The sequence below is a fragment of the Triturus cristatus genome, chromosome 10 (assembly GCF_964204655.1).
Source record: "Triturus cristatus chromosome 10, aTriCri1.1, whole genome shotgun sequence".
NCBI classification, from domain to species: Eukaryota; Metazoa; Chordata; class Amphibia; order Caudata; family Salamandridae; genus Triturus; species Triturus cristatus.
Window position 1 is genome coordinate 1231252713 of NC_140593.1, and position 19033 is coordinate 1231271745.

The window sequence follows — 19033 nt, forward strand, 5'->3', positions numbered from 1 at the left end:
GCACAGTGATAAATAAATTAAGCAATGTTGTTTGAATCCAGTGGTGGGAATTAAGTCAAGCATTGCGACCATGACTACATGGTGTCTAAAGGAGTCTCTGTAGGCGGGGCATGCCTAGGTGGAGGCTCCCTACTCAGCGTGCAATAGGATTCAAACTGCACCTCATGGATGTGGCCCAGCAAGACCAACAACCGCCTCGGGCTGCTTGTGTAACAGTTCAAAGGGGGCATGGCCTGGCAATTCGGACTGGGCCATCCTTGTATGGCAGTATAAGAATCATTTCAAATGGTTGGCCTTATCTATAATGGCACAGATAAGCTACAACACAATGGAATTGAATGAAGCTTTAGAGTAATTACCAGTGGCGGACATTAAACCCTTCCAGCTATCATTTTTCTGCCATAGGCATAATTCTAGGCAAACAAACCCAAGTATGCCAAACAGGCCCAAGTAAAGTGAAATGCACATCCTGCAGGGCGCAAAAATAAACACCTAAGCACGTCTATTTAGAGTTAAGCATTTAAGCATGACCACACAGAGCTAAGCACGCTTCCTTTAAGTGCCAAGCACGCCTATGCATGAATAATAATACCCACATGAAGGACCAGATAGGCCTCAGCGGACGCATAAGCATGACAAGCGATAAGCTTGGGCACCTGAAGCTCTACCAAGGTCTCTGAAACACACCGCTACATGCAGACACCCTGACATTACAGCTCTCACGTGTGACTTTGGTCTCCTGCAGGCAGATGATGTCAGCATCCAAGCTGTCCAGGACCCCTTTGACTCCGGCCTTGGTGGCTCTGATGCCATTGATGTTCCAGCTGACAATTTTCATCCTGCAGAGTGCCTAAAAAGAATGTGTGAGAGAAAGTGGCACTAGGGCCTCTGCAGGAATGGAAGGAGACAGAGGAGGGGTTAGGAGGACCCTGACGGGTGCCACTCTGGTCAATGACGGCTGCCCAGGTGTAGGCAGTGTGAGGAGACCATGAGATAGGATTGTTTAGAATCAACCCTGTAGGAGGGCACTATGCAGGGGCAGGCAGTGTGAGAAGATCAAGAGAGGACTGCTTAGAACCAACACTGCTGGAGGTCGCTGTGAGAGGACACTGCAGAGTGGCAGTGTGAGATCAAGCAAGGGCACTACCCACGTGCTGGCAGTGAGAGGACCAAGAGAGAGGACTGTTTACAACCAACACTACAAAGGGCACTACCAAGGGGCAGGGTGAGTTGGCTGCCCAGAAGGCGCTTCATTGGTGGGGGCAGTACTATGCATACATCTGCTTGGGATTACCCTGCAGGAGGGTAGTGTGGCCAATGACCATGAACAGTACATAGAGGGGATGTTATTGGCAGCCACTGCAGAGCGTCACCATACAAGACAGGAAAAGTGGGAGAGGGCAAGAGGTAGGTGGTGGGGCGTGGGTAAGGGCTCAGTGAAAGAGAAATACAGGCTGACTCTAAACAAGGATGGGGACGGGGATGCCACTGCCCTGCCCAGCCCAGGGAGCAGAAGCCAGGACTGCCCAGCACATGTGATATCAGGTGATGTGTCAGCAGGGGGGGCACAGTGGGCAGGTGGACGGCTTCTTGTGCTTCACCTCCCCCGCCGGTGCAGTTATCTGGAGGCGGGAAGCTGTCAGGAGGGATCTGTTGTCAATAGACACAAACGACAGACTCGCAACATGCACAGACCTCCTGCACGTGCTGCCTGGCGACAGCGGCCATCTTAGATTGGGGCAGTCTTTCCTGAACACTAAGAATAAAATAAGGACGCCTGTTATTTACAACAAAAGTAGTAGGCGGCGGCCACCTTGGATAATGATTCAAGCTCGCAATACACATAAAAGAGAGATGAGATTGCAAATTAGTTTGCAAGAAGTCGGCTAAGGGCCATTTAAAGTTCGCTTTTTTTCCGGGTACAACAAGCCCGACAAAGAGCAATGGAGATATCCGCGATTTTCAAGAATTAATCAATTCAGGCAGGACATTGAGTACAAAAGTACAGCATTAGATTCTGCTTTCAGTGTGGGGGCGCTCTGATGGCAACACGTTGTGGTTGTGCCTCTGCACCGTTGTTGGACTAAGACCTCAACGGTGCCACGGTGCCCACTCCAAGATGGCCGCCGGAGTTCCGCGCGCGCCCTCCTGTATTCCTAGCGGTCCTAGGTAGCGGTGCCCACTCCAGGATGGCCGCCGGGGTTCCGCGCGCGCCCTCGTTTTCCTTGTAGCCGGACCCGTCCAGACTCAGGCTGGAGGCTTCCGGTTTTTTAATCCAAAGCGGCTTCATTTTGGCCGTCTTGCGCCTGAACTTGCCTCTACTCTCATAGAAGTTAATTGGAGGAATACACTCTCCCGATTATGGGGCAGATTTACAAGCCCCTTGCGTGACTTTTTCGCTGCAGTTGCGTCACTTTTTTGACGCAACAGCGGCGCAAACAATGCGGTCTATTTACAACGTGACGCATCTAGGGAGATGCGTCACGTTGTAAAGCCCTGCATCACATTATACCTGCGTCAGGTATAATGTTTGCAGGGTGGGCGTTTCCACGCAAGAAGGCCTCGTAAAAGTGACTCACTCAAATCTGCGCCACTTATAGGACGCCACTGCGTCAAAACCTTACGCCTGCTTCAAGCAGGCGTAAGTAGTGACGTAGTGTAGTGGGAATAGGCCTCAACACGCATTGCTGGAGTTGTGTCGTGCTTGCGACAAGACTCCAGCAATGCGTGACTTTTCCGACAACAGATCCTTTTGCCATAGTCTGCCGTATTGTAATATTGCAATATGGCAACATTTTAAAAGAGGAATGTGGGAGATTTTGAAAAAATAATCGGGAGAATTTATTTACCCGTTGACTTCTATTAAAGAAGAGGCAATTTCAGGCGGGAGACTGCCCAAATAAAGCAATTCTCCCACCTGATTCGGGTCAATTGGCATGTATGTATTACGTGCCAACCACGCTGATTTTGATGGTGGGCTCCAGCTTTGTCGATAAAAGTAGCCCACATATTTCTTTCGCTTCAATTTGCTTTGGGGGGGAGCTATGTAAGGAACCTTTTTGAAGGTCAAACCTAACATGTCGCTAATAGGCCAGGATGCTGTCACCTGGTATATGCACAGGTACTTCAGATACTATTTATTGTCTTTGGTCCCGAAAGTCCTTGTCACATTCATTAGTCATGCAGTGGCGTAACAGGCCTCCGCAGCCCCAGCAGTGCAGGGGGGCTAGCGAGCTGTAGGGGGTCCCCTCAGCACAGTACTCTGGCCCGAGAGCTCCTGATCAAACTGGAAGCGGGGCCCCTTCAAGTACCTTGCAGGGGCCCCCCTCAAGTTTTGTTAACCCCGCTGTAGTCATAAAGTGATTCCACCTCCCCCAGGGGTAAGGACCAGGAAGTAAGCAAAGACCCACTAAGTGTGCTAAAAGCTAGCTTATCCTGGGTCACTTCCTTCGAGTCTCAAGCCCCATGAAGGCCAATATCACAGGGAGAGGTGGCTGGGTAGAAATGACTGCCACAAGGACTTTCGAGACTAAGGATGGTGAATATTACTGGCTAGTAAGCTGGTATTATCCCTACGTCCCTCCATCCTCGTCCTAGTCATTACTTATGAGACTACCAGAGCCATAATTAGCCTTTTAATACATTAGTGCAAGGGCATATTAAGAAGGAAGAATGGTATTCAAAAGCCTTCACCTAAATCAGGACCACCTGGTATCAATTGATCAGTTCTGTAATACTTAACAAATGTATTAGTGAAGGCCAGCGTGGACCCTCGACATATTTCATTCAGTGGAACTCACTGGTAGAACTCACTGAATACAAGCTAACATTTCAGAAGCAGAAAGTGGGAGATTTTAAAAAAAAATAATAGGAAGAAACCTTTTCCCTTTTGACTTCTATTAAAGCAGAGGCAATTTCAGGTGGGAGACAGCCAAATAAAGCCTTTTTTGGTTTTAAAAAACAGGAGTCTCCCCCGTGAATCGTCTCTATTTGCATGTATGTCACTGATATTCAGCTCAGGAAGTAGCCACCTATAAGTAGATCTTCCCTCTGGAACAGGAATGTCAGAAAGAGAGTAAGCCACGGATATAGTACAACAAATCCATCTACTAATAGTCCTATGCAATACTTGGACTTCCTGTTTACAGTTTCCAAAAGTAACAAATAAATGGACAGCCTTTCTGAAGCTCTTAGATCAGTCCACAAAACCAAGAAGGGCGTGTTTAACATCGAACAGATGAAATGTCTTATTCTTTTCAGAAGCTTGAGAATAAAAAAAAGTAGGTAAGAAAATGTTCTGCTCCCAATCAATCAGTACATTTGTAGAGCGCACAACTCACCCGTGAGGGTCTCAAGGCACTGGGGGGGGGGGGGGGGGGGAAGGGGGGTGCTGCTACTGCTCGAACAGCCAGGTCTTGAGGAGTCTCCTGAAGGCCAGCAGGTCCTGGGTCTGTCGTAGGCAGATGGGAGGGTGTGCCAGGTTTTTGCGACAAGGTGGGAGAACGATTTGCTGCCGGCGGTCGCTCTACGGATGCGGTGGACGGTGGCAAGGGCGAGGTCAGCGGAGTGAAGCTGGCGGTCCGGGGTGTAGAAGGTGAATCGTTCGTTGAGGTACGCTGGTCCGGTGTTGTGGAGAGCTTTGTGAGAGTGGGTGAGGAGCTTGAAGGTGATCCTCTTGTTGACAGGGAGCCAGTGTAGGTCTTTCAGGTGGGCTGAGTTGTGGCTGTGGCAGGGGATGTCGAGGATGAGGCGTGCAGAGACGTTCTGTATGCGTTGTAGTCGTTTCTGGAGTTTGGGTGATGGTTCTGCGTAGAGAGCGTTGCCGTAGTCCAGTCTGCTGCTGACGAGGGCCTGGGTGACTGTCCTTCTGGTACCGGTGGGGATCCATCTGTAGATCTTGCGGAGGGTGTTGAAGCAGGAGGAGGAGACGGCGTTCACTTGCTCGGTCATTGACAATGCGGAGTCCAGGATGACTCCCAGGTTGCGTGCGTGGTTCGTGGGCGTAGGTGCAGCCTCCAGTGTGGCTGACGACCATGAGTCGTCCCAGGCGGAGGGTGTGGATCCGATGATGAGGACCTCCGTCTTGTCCAAGTTCAGTTTCAGGCAGCTGATCATCATCCATTCAGCGATGGCCTTCATTCCTTCGTGGAGGTTGGATTTGGCAGTGGTGGGGGCCTTGGTGAGGGAGAGGATCAGCTGGGTGTCGTCGGTGTATGACACGATGTTGAGGTTGTGTGATCTGGCGATGTTGGCGAGCGGTGTCATGTAGATGTTGAAGAGTGTCGGGCTGAGGGACGATCCTTGGGGTATGCCACAGATGATTTTGGTGTCTTTAGAGCAGAATGGGGGGAGGCGGACACTCTGGGTTCTGCCGGTGAGGAAGGAGGTAGTCCAGTGCTTTGTCACGAATCCCTGCGTTGTGGAGGCGTGTGCGGAGGGTGTGGTGGCAGACGGTGTCGAAGGCGGCCGAGAGGTCCAGGAGGATGAGGGCCGCGGTTTCTCCGTTTTCCATCATGGCCCTGATGTCGTCGGTTGTGGCGATGAGGGCTGTTTCGGTGCTGTGGTTGCTGCGGAATCCGGATTGGGATGGGTCCAGGATGTTGTTCTTTTCGAGGAAGGAGGTCAGTTGCCTGTTGACGATCTTCGCGATGACTTTCGCTGGGAACGGGAGGAGGTAGATGGGCTGGAAGTTCTTGCGGTCCTTGGGGTCAGCTTTGGGTTTCTTCATTCGGGCATTGATCTCGGCGTGCTTCCAGCTCTCCGGGAAGGTGGTGGTCTCGAAGGAGCTGTTGATGATCTTGCGGAGATGGGGTGCAATGGTGGAGCTTGCTTTGTTGAAGATGTGGTGCAGGCAGGGGTCGGATGGTGAACTGGAGTGGATGGTGTTCATGATTTTGATGGTGTCATCGTCGTTGACGTGGGTCCAGGAGAGCTGGGGGTCGATGTTGATGTGGCTGGGGGGTGGTGCATCTGAGGTGTCTGTGTTTGTCGGGGGGGCCTGGTTGCTGAAGCTGTTGTGGATGTCTGTGATCTTGTGGTGGAAGAAGGTGGCTAGGGAGTTGCAGAGGTCTTGTGATGGCGGGATGTCGTTGGAGTTGTAGCTGGGGTTGGAGAGTTCCTTCACGATGTTGAAGAGCTCTTTGCTGTTGTGTGCGTTGTTGTCAATGAGCTCTTTGAAGGAGGTCCTTTTGGCGGTACGGATGAGTTGGTGGTGTTTGTGGATGGCGCTCTTGTAGGCTGTGTTGCTGTCAGGTGTCTGTTCGTTGTGCCACTTCTTCTTGAACCTACGGCAGGCCTGCTTGGATGCCTGGAGGTCAGCGGTGAACCAGATGGCTTTTCTGTCGGTGTGTCTGTTCGAGGTTTTCTTGATCAGGGCGAGGGTGTTGGTGCAGTCATCGATCCATTACCTGAGGTTGAGGGCGGTGGATCGGTGTTGGTAGTGTCCGTTGGTGGGTTTCGGGCGAGGGTGGTGACTAGCTGGTCTTCGGTGACTTTGCTACAGCTGCGGTGGGGGGTCCGTTGTGTGCGGTGGTGCGTGGTGGGCTTCTCGAAGGTGAAGTGGACACAGCAGTGGTCGGTCCAGTGGAGTTCGGTGGTGTGGCTGAAGGTGACGTGGTTGCTGGCTGAGAAGATGGGGTCGAGCGTGTGTCCGGCGGAGTGGACACACGCTCGTGTAACCTTCATAAAACTACAGGCAACGATTTGATCTCCAAATTATCTCATCATCCACATTGGAGAGAAAAGGAGTTTTACATACAATAGCTCGTACATTCTAGCAGATGTCACAGCAACTAGGAAAGAGCCTTTCATAGTTCAGAATCTAAGGACTATCAAAGTTAAGGGCACAAAGGGCTCACTTTCCAGAGCACATAAAACTAGGGGAAGATACAAAACAGGAACCAAGAGTCTGTTTATTGATTTAGGAATAGTAAATATTTTTTAGAAGTCTTACAATTAGCTGGTTGTATTTATCAAAGCCTCCCAGAGGTTCTCGGAAGGCTTTAAAGGTAGCCCATTGAGATCTTAAAGTGGGTACTACCAAACTATTAATGACCCCATCCAAAAGGAATTGGAGAACTGAAGAGATGTCACAGGATGGAGAAGAAGGAAACAGCCCCCCAGTGTTTGGAGTTAGACCTTAAGATGGCTGGACATCTAGAACCCAGTAGCACCAGATCCAAGTGTTCCTGAATCACTTTGCTTTGGAACCGTATTCTTGCAAACTCCAAAACGTCAGCGAAACACAAAGATGACACGGGGAGGGTGATTTCTCAGTGAGGAGCTACTGGCATCTCCTTCACCACAGGAAACCAGGAGCAGCGAGACCCGTAAGGAGCATCATTGGCATTGAGAAGCTCCTGAAGGATACGAGGAGAAGGAGGAAATGCAGAGGGGAGCTGACGAGGAAATGGTAAAGATTCAGAGTCCACTCCCCCCGAGATCCTGGTGTAGGTAAATGTGAGAACATTTCCCAGTGCGGAGCTACTGGCATCTCCTTCACCACAGGATCAAGGAGCGGCGAGACCAGTATGGCACTCTGCTGGCTTCTCCTGGGTTTGAGAAGCCCCTGAGGGATATGAGGAGAAGGAGGAAATGAAGAGAGGAGCTGATGAGGCACCAGTAAAGATCGGGCGTCCATTCCCAGAGATCCTGGTGTAGGTGAGTGTGATAAGAACCTTGCTGGGTGAGTGTCTTCTTGGCCGGTAATAGGTCTTTGGAACGTGTCCCGAAATGTAGGCATATAAGTAAGAACACCTGTTGGAAAGGGAGAGGTGTTCAGAAGAAGGGAAAATTCTGCGTAGGCGATCTGCAGTCGTATTCTCCTTCTCTCTGATGTGTGTTGCCTACAGAGATAGTTGAAGACCACCTGCCCAGCTCACAATCTACTGAGCCATCAGATTGAGAGGAGCAGATCTCACACCCCTGTCTGTTTACTTAAGACAGGGCCACTGTATTGTCTGTCTTTATTAGTACACGTAGGTTGCAATGCGTTCCTGAAATGCAACAGATCTCTGTAAATAGCTGATGTCTCTTTCCTTTCCGAAGACCTGATGCTTTTCTGAATTAGCAGCCTTCCCTGAATCATTCTTGATAGGCATGTTGCTCCCCAGCCCTCCTTCCAGGAATCTGTTATTAATGCCACCTGAGAGGATTGAGGTAACAGGAAGCCCTTCCCGCGAGAGCTTGGTATCAGCCACCATTAAAAATTGCTAAGCAATTTGGGTAGCTGCTGGAATCTTTAGATCCCGGTTCACCGGAGAAGGTTTCCAAAGCGTTTACAGGTGAATCATCAAAGGTCTGAGATGTGGCCTGGCCCAGACTACTAGGAACATACATGAATCAATATATCCCTGTCCCTTCAGCCTAAGATGTGCAAGCGCTCCATTTAGAGCCAGCAGAGGTATGCATGCCTTCCTTAATCTCTGTGCTCTGGTAAAAAGAAAAGATAAAACTTCCCACTCTTGGTATTGGACAGGGCCCCAGTGAAGGGTATTTCCTGTCGAGGTATCTGGTTGCACTTACTGTGGTTTATCAGCAAACCATGATCTTCTACACAACTGTTTGGTGCCCACCAACCTCCCTGAGTCTTCAGTCTGGAAAGAGCTTGCAGAATCGGTCCTCAATGTATGGAAACATCCTTGAATAAAGTTGCGTCCAGAATCCTTGGAGATGAAGGTTTGATACCATTGGATCCATCGTCCTGGTGAGTACTCTGGGCGCTGACCGTATTCCAGAAGATAAGACATGGAATCGATAACATCTGTTGCCTTCGGCACACCTCCGCAACGTACAATGCTCCCGCCACATGGCTATAGGCAAGCATGCATTGATCATATCAACGTTTATTGGGAAATCATCTTTCCATATCAACGGGATGATCTTTTGAAGCGTTCCATCCCAAAATGAAGCAGAGGATTGATCTGCATGGATCTATTCTCATCCTGCTGCCCCCTGAGGGCTTTGGAATAGATGCCCTCCCCATCTCATACTCCGGTTCTAATGCGATGGCATTCATTAGGATGTGCTCTCCGATCTCTGATCTCAAGGCTTGCTTCTGTATTAAGTTCCCGGGACAAGGCGTAGGTATGGTCCCAGAGTGTGGAGGTTTGGAAGCAGAGTCTATTCGGTATCCCGTCTTCACAACATGAATCCCCCAGGAATCTGAGAGACCTTCCCAGGCTTCCGTGACAAGCTTTGCCCTTCTTCCGACTGGTCCTTTCCTTGATTGTGGAGAGCACTGGTTCTTGGATCGAGGAGAGCTCTTTGTTGTTCTGTTCATTCTGGTTTCTTTCCCCCTAACCCTTGCTCTTCCTGGAGTTTAGATCTTCATGACAGCCTGGTCTGGTGGCTCAGTGGGCGGGGCCTGTGTTCGACCTCATGGCCACAGGTTCCAATCCTGGCAGGCCCACTCAGCCTTTCATCCATCTGAGGTTGATAAAATGAGTTCCATTGAGTTGGGTAACAATAAACATCTGTGATCCAGCGCCAATAAGCCTACGGTCGAATGTGCGCTTTACAAATACACACGGTATCTGGAATAACGATATTTTTGTATAAGAAGAAGCTGAACAACTGGCCCCTGTAGACAGACCGAAAGAGGGGGCGTGTTTCTTTTCCCTAAATACATTTGCAGCTTTTCTTCGAGTTCACCTTCAGTTAGTACCTCCAAAGGGGCATCCTTGGAGGCATAGATTTTTGTGCTGAATCTGTACGCCATTCACCTAACAACAGATTTTACCTTGCTGCTATAATGTCTCCTTCTGCAAAAGCAGCAGCTGTTACAGCGTCAAAAGAAATGTTCAAAAGGAATCCAATCTGTTTTTTCAATTATTTCAAAAAGAGGAAAACACCCCACTTCCTCCTGAGTAACCATGTAAAGGTCCTTAAAGACTGAAATCCTGGATTGGGGGCTATAGGCTCCATCAATCCCAGCTCACCTTGCAAGGTGAGTTCCCGATTGGGATTTCTTGAGAGCTGAGTCAATCTTCCTTATTCACCTGATCCTGCAGAATGCTTTCCTCAGCCATGGAAGCGCGGCCCACCCAGCTGGCCACCTGGAAATCCACGGAATCTGGTATATTATCTTTCAAGAGGCCAGACTCTCCTGAAGATACCAGGTGCACTTACCTATTTGCTTCTGAATCCCAGCCAACAGCCCACCTTCAGCTGAGGTTCTCCGCATAAGCTTGTGCAACCTCAATAGCGCGATGCTCCATTGCGCATTGCGCTCCCTCTACACTCAGTGCCCGGCAGACGGTGATACGGGGAAGCGATCTGCCTAACCCAAGCCCGGCAAGGCTCACTTCCTTCTGTCCTTGTGCCAAATGAGGCAGAGGAAAGAAACAGGAAGTGACCTAAGGGAAGTTAGCTCTTAGCAACTCTGGCTACAAGAAGTTTACCCTGGATCTGGCAAAAAGCATATGACACACATGTGCTGCACTACATAGCAATGGCTGCCCAGTGTGGAAGTGGCAACAGATGTCTGTGGAAACTGGCCCATGCAGCAGAGTTTACAAACCCAAAGGAGGACATTTAAGGCCAGTTTTTGCAGCACTGACATTGTACAAAACTGAGAAGCCTGACCCTGAGGGGACCTCAGATGTGGCTCAAGCTCACACTGGGAGGCTCCAAAGACCTGCCAGGAGAGGGAGCATTCCACATGGAGGCTTCTGAGGCTGATGTGAATCACCCTCCCCCACTACACCCTTCAGCAATAAGAAGGGAAAACATCTCCAGCAAGGAGAAAACTCAACTCCTTTACCAGAGTGCGTCACTCCACACACTAGATGATCCGGAGACAGCGCTCTACGACGAGGCAGGCTACGTACGTTTAGGCGCTAAAACAGAAATCAATCTTCCTTTACTGTAGTATTGAGTAAAAGTAAACACAAACACAGACAAACTAAATGCACCATTGAGGGCCCATCTCTTACAGGTCACTTTTCAGTCCGTCAGCTGGACAGCGCTGTGTTGTCACGGTGACGTGCTATGCGCTGTATAAAATGCAAATGAATAAATGAATTATGGAATGTTGAATACAAGGGATCTCCCGAGGGGGAACCAATAATGGACTGAAATGCACTGAGCACACAATTTTATATGTAGCATCTCAAGATAAGCTACAAGAGATACACTTTTAAAAAAAAACATATGTGAAGGAAAGTGCCCCTTTTTGACACGGTCACCCCCACTTTATGCCTGGGATTTGATGCAATTTTGACTGAAATGCACTGGGTTCCTGCTAACCAGGTCCCCAGTGCTTAAAACAAGATAACTGTTCAATTGTTCCCCAGTTGGCAAGACCTTTAGCACCTCGCTAAGTCCCTAGTAAACTCCGCTACCCATGGCCTGAGGTACTAAAGAGGGTCCCTAAGGGCTGCAGCATGTTCTGTGCTACTCCAAGGGACCCACCACCAAACTCATGCAGACAGCCACTGCAGGCTGCGTGGCATGGAGAAAACCATGTGTTGAAACACGACCTGGCACAGACCCTATGAGCCATGCCCCCAGACACTATATTCAATATATGTAAGTCACCCCTACAGAAGGCCTTACAGCCCTAATGTAGGGTGCATTATATTACATGTGAGGTCGCATCTGCATGAGAAGTGTTTACGCCTCCTCCAGCAGGATGGATAGTGAATCTACACAACAAGGCCAGATGCTTCGAAGTCTTTGCCGGCTTTGATATGCGACCCCAGCTTCCCCCAGGCCTGGTAGATGCCACCCCCTGCGGCGAGGCCCATTTTGCAACAGGACAGATAGGAAATTAGCTATGAAAGGAGGCATGGTTAACTGCCAGACACACCCCTAAGGTGGGCTACCTGATGTGCTTCATGAAAGAATTTTGATTTTGGTGGAAATAGGAGCTCTGAGAGAGGGTTATGCCCACTCCTCACAGGAAGTGGTCATATAGGGGGTGTAGTGACCCCCGAGGATAAGTAGCCCATTGGCTACTACCCTTCACTTCCCTTGATGTCCCTAAATTGAGTATTGAGGTGGCCCCCTGGCACCAGGAACTTAGATTCGTCTGACCAAAGAAAGAAGAGTACAAAGGAGAGCCAAATAAATGAGAACTGTAGACTATTGGTGAACTTTGACTCCAAACCCTGCCTGCCTACCTGCTCCTGTCCCGACAATCGCGACGACCCGACTCGTCCTGCAGCTGTGCATCCTCTTAAATCTTCAGAGGGCCTGCAGCACTTTGCCAAGCCGTCAGCATCTCCCTTGAAGTGGAGGAGCCATTTCCATGCAGGCTGCAGGCACTGACCGCAAAAGTCACAATTCACCATATTGCTATTCACTGTATTCACCGATGCAGCAGCCATCCAGGAAGAAATCACCATGCCCTAGGAAGTCAGATCTGTCTCCCCGCCAAGTTTGAAAACACTAGGACCAACCAGAGCTGCCCTGCACCAATGCCCAGGATACTAGAGCCCTTGCAGCAATCAAATCTTGTTTGAGTACAATCCAGACTCCACCGCCACAAAGACCGACCAGCCAATGAGAAATGTCAGCATCGCAGAGGCTAGCACCGAGAGTGGCCCTGCTGTCCTGTTTTGTCCCCCTTTGTAGGTCTAACCGAGAACTGTGGGTTCTCTTGACGCATGGGCACCAGCCAACCAAAGCGTTCTGTACCAAGCTCACCAGTCTGGGTCCACGACAACTGACTGTGCTTCCCTGCTCCCAGGACACTCACGAATGGAGCCCCCCATTGGGAGCTCCCGGACTTGTCCCCAAGCCCCTTCCAAACCTGTTTTCTAGGAGCCCCCCTTCTTTGCCTACGGTGTAGCGCACAAGGCTACCAACCCGTCCAGCACCTCTGCACCCGGACACTCCAATGCAGGTAAACTAAAACTGCTGGTGGTACTTTAGACCTTAGCCCCCTGGCACCTTAAGTCCTAAGGGGACCCCCGAGATACAGTTAGTAATACCTGTATGCAGTATATGTTTCTTTCTCCATAGGAAAGCATTACTGCATAAAAACGAATTTGTGCTGCAATTTTACTTACCTGTAAAAATGTATACCTGTACTTATCCAACTACGGAAGTTCTTGGTGTTAAAATATGTATAAAAATACTTGTTAATTTTCTAAACTTGTCTTGAGTTTCTTCTTGAGAGTGTGTCTTATTTATTGACTCTGTGTGTTCAACAAATGCTTAACACTCCCCTCCTATAAGCTTAAACTGCTCGCCCGCGCTATAACGGAAGAGGGCATGTGGGATTATTAATTAAACCCTGTAAACCAGTAAGGGTGGTCTGGACTTTCTAAATAGTGAACCTCCTTTTGGTACACTTCATAAAACGCCAGCTTTCCCCTGTATGAATTTACAAAAACAAATAAAAGCACCGGAAAGTAATAACAAGTGAAAAAAGAATGTACCACTAATATGTAAAATAGTTGGGAAAAAGAAAATGTAAATTTTTGTTGTGAGTGATAGCTTCCAGCTGTGAACTTGGTGTTGGTGCGGTACATTACAATGTACCCCCGACCGGTGGGACCGCATGACAGCACCCCTGGAGAGACTTTAATGTGTATGAAAAGGATGAATGTGCTGTGAATAAAGTGGTGCTTCTAACAGAAGCAGCTGTATAATACTTCACACCCATCCCATGCTGTCCAGACAGAGCTGATTCCTTGTGAAGTCTGCCCAATGGGAAGTGTCTTCACGAGGATGGTGCTAAATAAACTGTGATTGGTTGCATCTGGGTTAAGAAGGAGACGAGGGCTGCATACCTGCCAGTTGCATCATTGGTAACAAACAAGAAAGAAGGCCTCACATTCAAAGTGCAAGGTTATGAACCTCAATCAACCAATCACCTCTCTCTAACACAATCCACACTCTGACCAGTACTTATACCCCATGAGCACACCCTGCTTCCCACCTGGTGCCACCAATATGAGGGTGCCCACTTGTGGCGGGTACATCACCTTCCCCAGTCACTGGTGCTCTTTTCACCAATGTTGCCCATGATCAGTGCACGCAAACCCACTCGTACGTCACCATGACGAATGGTGGACACTGCTTAGCTGCAGTGGTGCTGCTGAGACACTGCAAACACAATCTCCTTGTTCTCCATAAGTTGGCAGGGTATGCCTAGACGTAGGTCCCTTGCTCACTTTGCCACTGGATTCAAGCTAGTCTGGCTGATGAGGGGTGTTACCCTGAAACCGGTCCCAGGATGCTTGTTTCCGGTCCAGGGACGACTTGGCTTGGCAGTTCGGCTGGACGGTTCCCATGAGGCACAGGGTTAAGACTAATTTGCATATGGCTGGGTCTGACCTCGGATAGCAAAGTGAGCTAAAGAACGATGATGGATTCAACCCAGATCTGTGACTGGGGGTGAGTGTTTGAAATGTTTTGGCGCTCCGTCCATCATCTCCTTTGTTTGTTTTGTTCGCCCTAAGTTGGCAGGGTATGCCGAGACGTGGGTCCCTTGCTCACTTTGACACTGGATTCAAGCTAGCCTGGCTAATGAGGACTGTTACCCTGAAACCGGTCCCAGGATGCTTGTTTCCAGTCCAGGGAAGACCTGACTTGGCAGTTCGGTCTAGACTGTTCCCATGAGGCACAGGTTCAAGACTGATTTGCAAATGGCTGGATCTGAACTGGGGTGGCGAAGTAAGCTAAAGAACGATGCTGGATTCAACCCAGATCTGTGACTGGGGATTAGTGTCCAAACGTTTCAGCGCTCTGGCCATCATCTCCTTGTGTTTGCTTTGCTGCTGAGACACCCCCGCTCATCACGGTTGAAACCCACTCTTGCAAGTTAGAACGCATACTATGCAAGTCTAAAAACACCCTTTACTACAGCTCCCTGTTATGTTGCTGAAAGAATTTATGCAGCGCATGTAAACTGAAGGGATTTTGTCGCTAGAAATGATGGAAACAAAATTTGCAGAGCAACAAAGAGTAAGAATAGGTTTGTAGGAAAAGCAAGCCCATTTGTAACTGGCCGACAGCAGGGGCCAGTCACTCTGAGGGTCACTTTCCCTATAAATCTTTGAGGAAGACATCACAGTGGAAGAGGCACATTGAACAGGAAGACGTGAGATCTAATGGGCCACCAGAAGAACTACACAGGTCATTGGTTTCACAGGTGACACCTCATGTGGTGAATAGGTTTAGGGAGGTAGTGCGGTTATCTCCTGATGGTCGTCACACAACCATACTAATTATACCCACGGAAGGTGAACCGGCCGTGGAGTTTCTTCCTACCTACCAATATCACTCTCCAATATCAAATGTAAGATGTTGGAAAATAACCTAACAGACTGCTTACAGTCATTACCGCCTTTCATATGGCCTCCATACCCAGGCGACCTATGAGGGTGAATATATGCAGACTCCATGATTGGTTGCATAAGACGCTAGAGAAAGAGGAGCCATTAGCGATTCTCTCAGTAGATGTGGAGAAAGCATTTGATTCACTTGAGTTACAGGGCCTGTCTATTATGTTATGATATGTTATAAGCATTTGATATTGCGCAGGACGAATCACCCCCAAAGAGGTATATCCGCACTGGAACACAGTATTAGGTAAAAAACGTTTCAGAAAAGCCAGATCTTAAGTAGTTTTTAAAAAACTAATAAAGTCATAACAGGACCAAATATGAAAAGGAAGCTTGTTCCAGTGGTGGGGAGCCAGATAGGAAAAGGATCGCCCACCATATTTGGTCGTAGGCATACGCCAAGGACATAGCAGAAGTTGGCCTTTAATTCTATTACCACTGGGAAGATAGACTAGGCCCTTACCAGACAAAGATTGGTGAACCAGGCACTAGTGTTTGAATAGAGAGCCTTTTCTCACAGGAAGCCAGTAAAGAAATTTCAAAGTGGACTCTGAAGGGTAGCGAGGAGGAAGTTTGCAAACCAAGCGAGCTGCAGTGTTCTGAACCACTTGCCGTTTGGAGAGTAAGGACTCATTAGCCGTTACCAGGAGGGCGCTGCCATAATCCAGACGGCTCACAATGAGTGCCTGAGCGAGCGTTCTTCTAGTATGTTAAGGGAACCACTGAAGTACCTATCTGAGCGTGCGCAGGATCCAAAAACATGCACCAGAGGTGGGTCCTACCTGCTCCCCCGTGGAGAGGATCTCGGACACTTCAGAGATTTGGGAGGGTCGGAGGGTTTTGTGTATGGGTGAAGTTACTATATGCAGAGCCCACGGCAGCAGCTGGAGTCAATGGCCTTCTCTCAGGACCCTCCATGCTTGGTGGGGCTACGAGACAGAGGTGCTTCCTCTCGCCCCTTCTGTTTGCCTTGGCAATCGAGCTGCTGGCATACTGGGTTAGTTAGTGTCAGAAATGCAGGGTACTGAAGCGGAGATTGAGGTGGAGGGCAAAATGTCCCTCTATGCAGTTTATGTTCCTCTATATGTAGCTCACCGTGCGCCGTCAATACTCAAACTCCTGCAGGTGTTTAACTAATATCAGGAATATTTGGGAACATTGTAAATCCACTCTACTGATTGGGAGGCTGAATATGTTCTCCAGGGAAATATCCGCACGAGTCACGAGGGATTCAGATACCTGGGAACAGAACTTACCCAAGAACGGTGTCTTCGAAAGAGTGGCGGGCTGGTATGGATATGTACATGGGGCAGAAAAAACTGTATACAAAGCAAGGGGGTGCCCTGGAAAGTTCCGGAAAGTCTGGCAGCCATGGCTGAGCTATTATAATTTAGAGATGGAGGAAGAAGAAATAGACACTATACAATCCACTATACGGCAACATGGCGGTGACGGGCCTATTCCTCCAGAGCCCACGAATACTTGAGAGGCCTGAGTCACATTTAGTGCGGGGAGGGAGAAGAAATAAGGCTGCCATGAAGGGAACTGCAATGGTGCGAACTCTGTATCCGGACCAATTATTATTGTTACTTATTGTACTACATGGATGATATGTGAGATATACCTGTTGACTATTCTGTTGTTTTTTCGAATAATAAATAAAAACAGTTAAAAAAAAAAGAACGGTGTCTTCTAAGTTAACTTGGCTCAACCCCACATCAGCGCTGGACATCGCCGCAGGCATCCCCACTGGTTACAAGATCCTGCACCAGGACAGACCCCATAAGCTAGGAGAAGAAATTGTCTTTCTCCACAGAGACACCATCAAGTGTCCCTCTTACACTGACCCAGCAGCCACTTTTATTCACCATTTGCACTTCAAGCTTCAGACGCACAGTTAAACCACTATCAAAGCACCAGCCGCGGTGCGTCCATTGGGGCGTAGGGGCGTAGCCCCACCAGCCCTGCTGCTTGGACCCGCGTTAAATAATTAAAATATAATGTTTTAAACTTTTACCATTTGCCAAATTACCATTTACTGCGCAGTACCAAAATTATTCCAGCGGCGCCGGGCAGCACCCGACTTTATCGGGAGTGTGCAGGGGGGGGGGGCGGGCTGGCTGGTGTGGTGATTGATTTGAAGGATGATTGACAGGTCTAAAAAACGTTTTTTTTTCCCCGCATGTATGCTTTGGGCAGCAACTTGCCCGAGCATGCGCACCCAGGCCGGCCCCATTAGCTAGTAGGGGGGGGGGGGGGGGGGGGGGGTGCAGGACCTGCTGGCGGCAGCGCTGGCAGTAAAAAGGGCGACAGGGCGAGCAGTCACTGTGCCCTCCAAGCCAATCCTGGCGCTGCATGCAGCGCCACTGCGTCAGGATTTGCCGGTCACCGCGCAGCATGAGCAGGGGCAATCCATATTGGATGCCGAACGTGACGTAAGGTAAGCGTGCTGCTCGGATCCGGTAATGGTCGGGTTCACTTCGTGCGCGTCGCCTGAGCCTCGTGGTCGTGACTCGTGGACTGGACGGTGGCTGAGGACACACAGGTAGGATCGGTTGGGGAAACATGGGGAAATGCTGGGCCGGCTGATAAGCTTCGGAGTTTTGTGCTTGGTTCTGGAGACACGTCATTGAATCTGTGTGTTTCCAGGTACAGTGTTGGGAAGTATGTCCGCAAAACGTTAAAAGTTGGCCATCACTATTAAATCTGAAGGAAAAGACTAAAGTACCCCGCTTTTATTATTACGTCCGTCCGTAATCTCTCTGAATCTCACCTCTTTTCGCGTCCCCAGGCCAGTCGTGAATTACGAAGTGCACAGGTGGGAGTTATACGTGTTGAGTTGAAACACAGACCAGAGACAAAGGGGGCCATTTACAGAGTAGACACTGAAGGCGGAAAGTCGGTCCTAATTGCCCAGCGCCGTTGAATGTTGGAGTGATTTCGAAATTCGGGCATATTTAAAAACATGCAAAGGTGTTTCACAGCTTCCAACGTTACAGATGGCGGCAATGTGTGACAGTTTCACAATTTCAGTGTGATTAATTAATTATGAGTGACATTTCTACGGCTAAGAGTGGCACTTTCTCGTGAGCAGAATCAATGAACTCTAGTCCCCTGCCAGTATTAGAAAAATCACCCAGAGCCATTGCACAGTCCCAATGTCATCCGACACTCAGCCTAGCCACCCTCTGCCACAGATCGCCCAGTGAATAGTAAGGCTTCGTTCCACTGCCCACTTACCAACTGACTATGCTGGAAAATACTGCAGGAGAGCTCATTTAATCTGATTCAAATGAAATCTGTGAATTTCCCAGTGCGTTGCGAGCCTGCCTTTATTGTTTTGTGAATTGTAATGGGTATTGTTATTAATGCTTATTGCTGACAGCTCGCTCTGTCATTTTGATTGACAGTCAACTTTATGAGTGGCTTTGTGAGCTCATGAAGAGAATCCAGATCTTGTGACTACTGTTTTTGAGAGTAGATGTATTTAAATGTCACGGATATTCTCTGGGGTCTGTGAATGTTTTGTGATATCCATTCCTCAGAGTTCATGGGTCTGGTTCACTGTCAGGTGTCAGAAGAAGCCCCCATAGTATCTGGAGAAGGCACTACATTTGGAAGATGATTTGCTGGTGAAAGCATTGAGAAGAAGCATGGAGTCTAAGAAGCAGGGTTCGGTGATAGCAAGACGATGGATTGGGTTTTCATTTGTGAGTTTGTCTCTATTGCAACATTTT

General features: G+C 49.1%; 1 protein-coding gene across 2 annotated transcripts in view; it reads right to left on the bottom strand.

The window, feature by feature from the left end:
• APEX2 (apurinic/apyrimidinic endodeoxyribonuclease 2) overlaps window positions 1-1780 on the bottom strand; it is a 39670-nt gene extending 37890 nt beyond the window's left edge. The window contains exon 1 of one of the 2 annotated variants that reach the window (XM_085629833.1): window positions 724-1780. In XM_085629833.1, coding sequence (XP_085485959.1) covers window positions 724-838 — 115 coding nt within the window. In that variant the 5' untranslated portion in view covers window positions 839-1780. The remainder of the gene's footprint in view (window positions 1-723) is intronic. The other variant, XM_085629832.1, reaches the window with a different exon arrangement.
• Between the last annotated feature and the right edge of the window lie 17253 nt (window positions 1781-19033).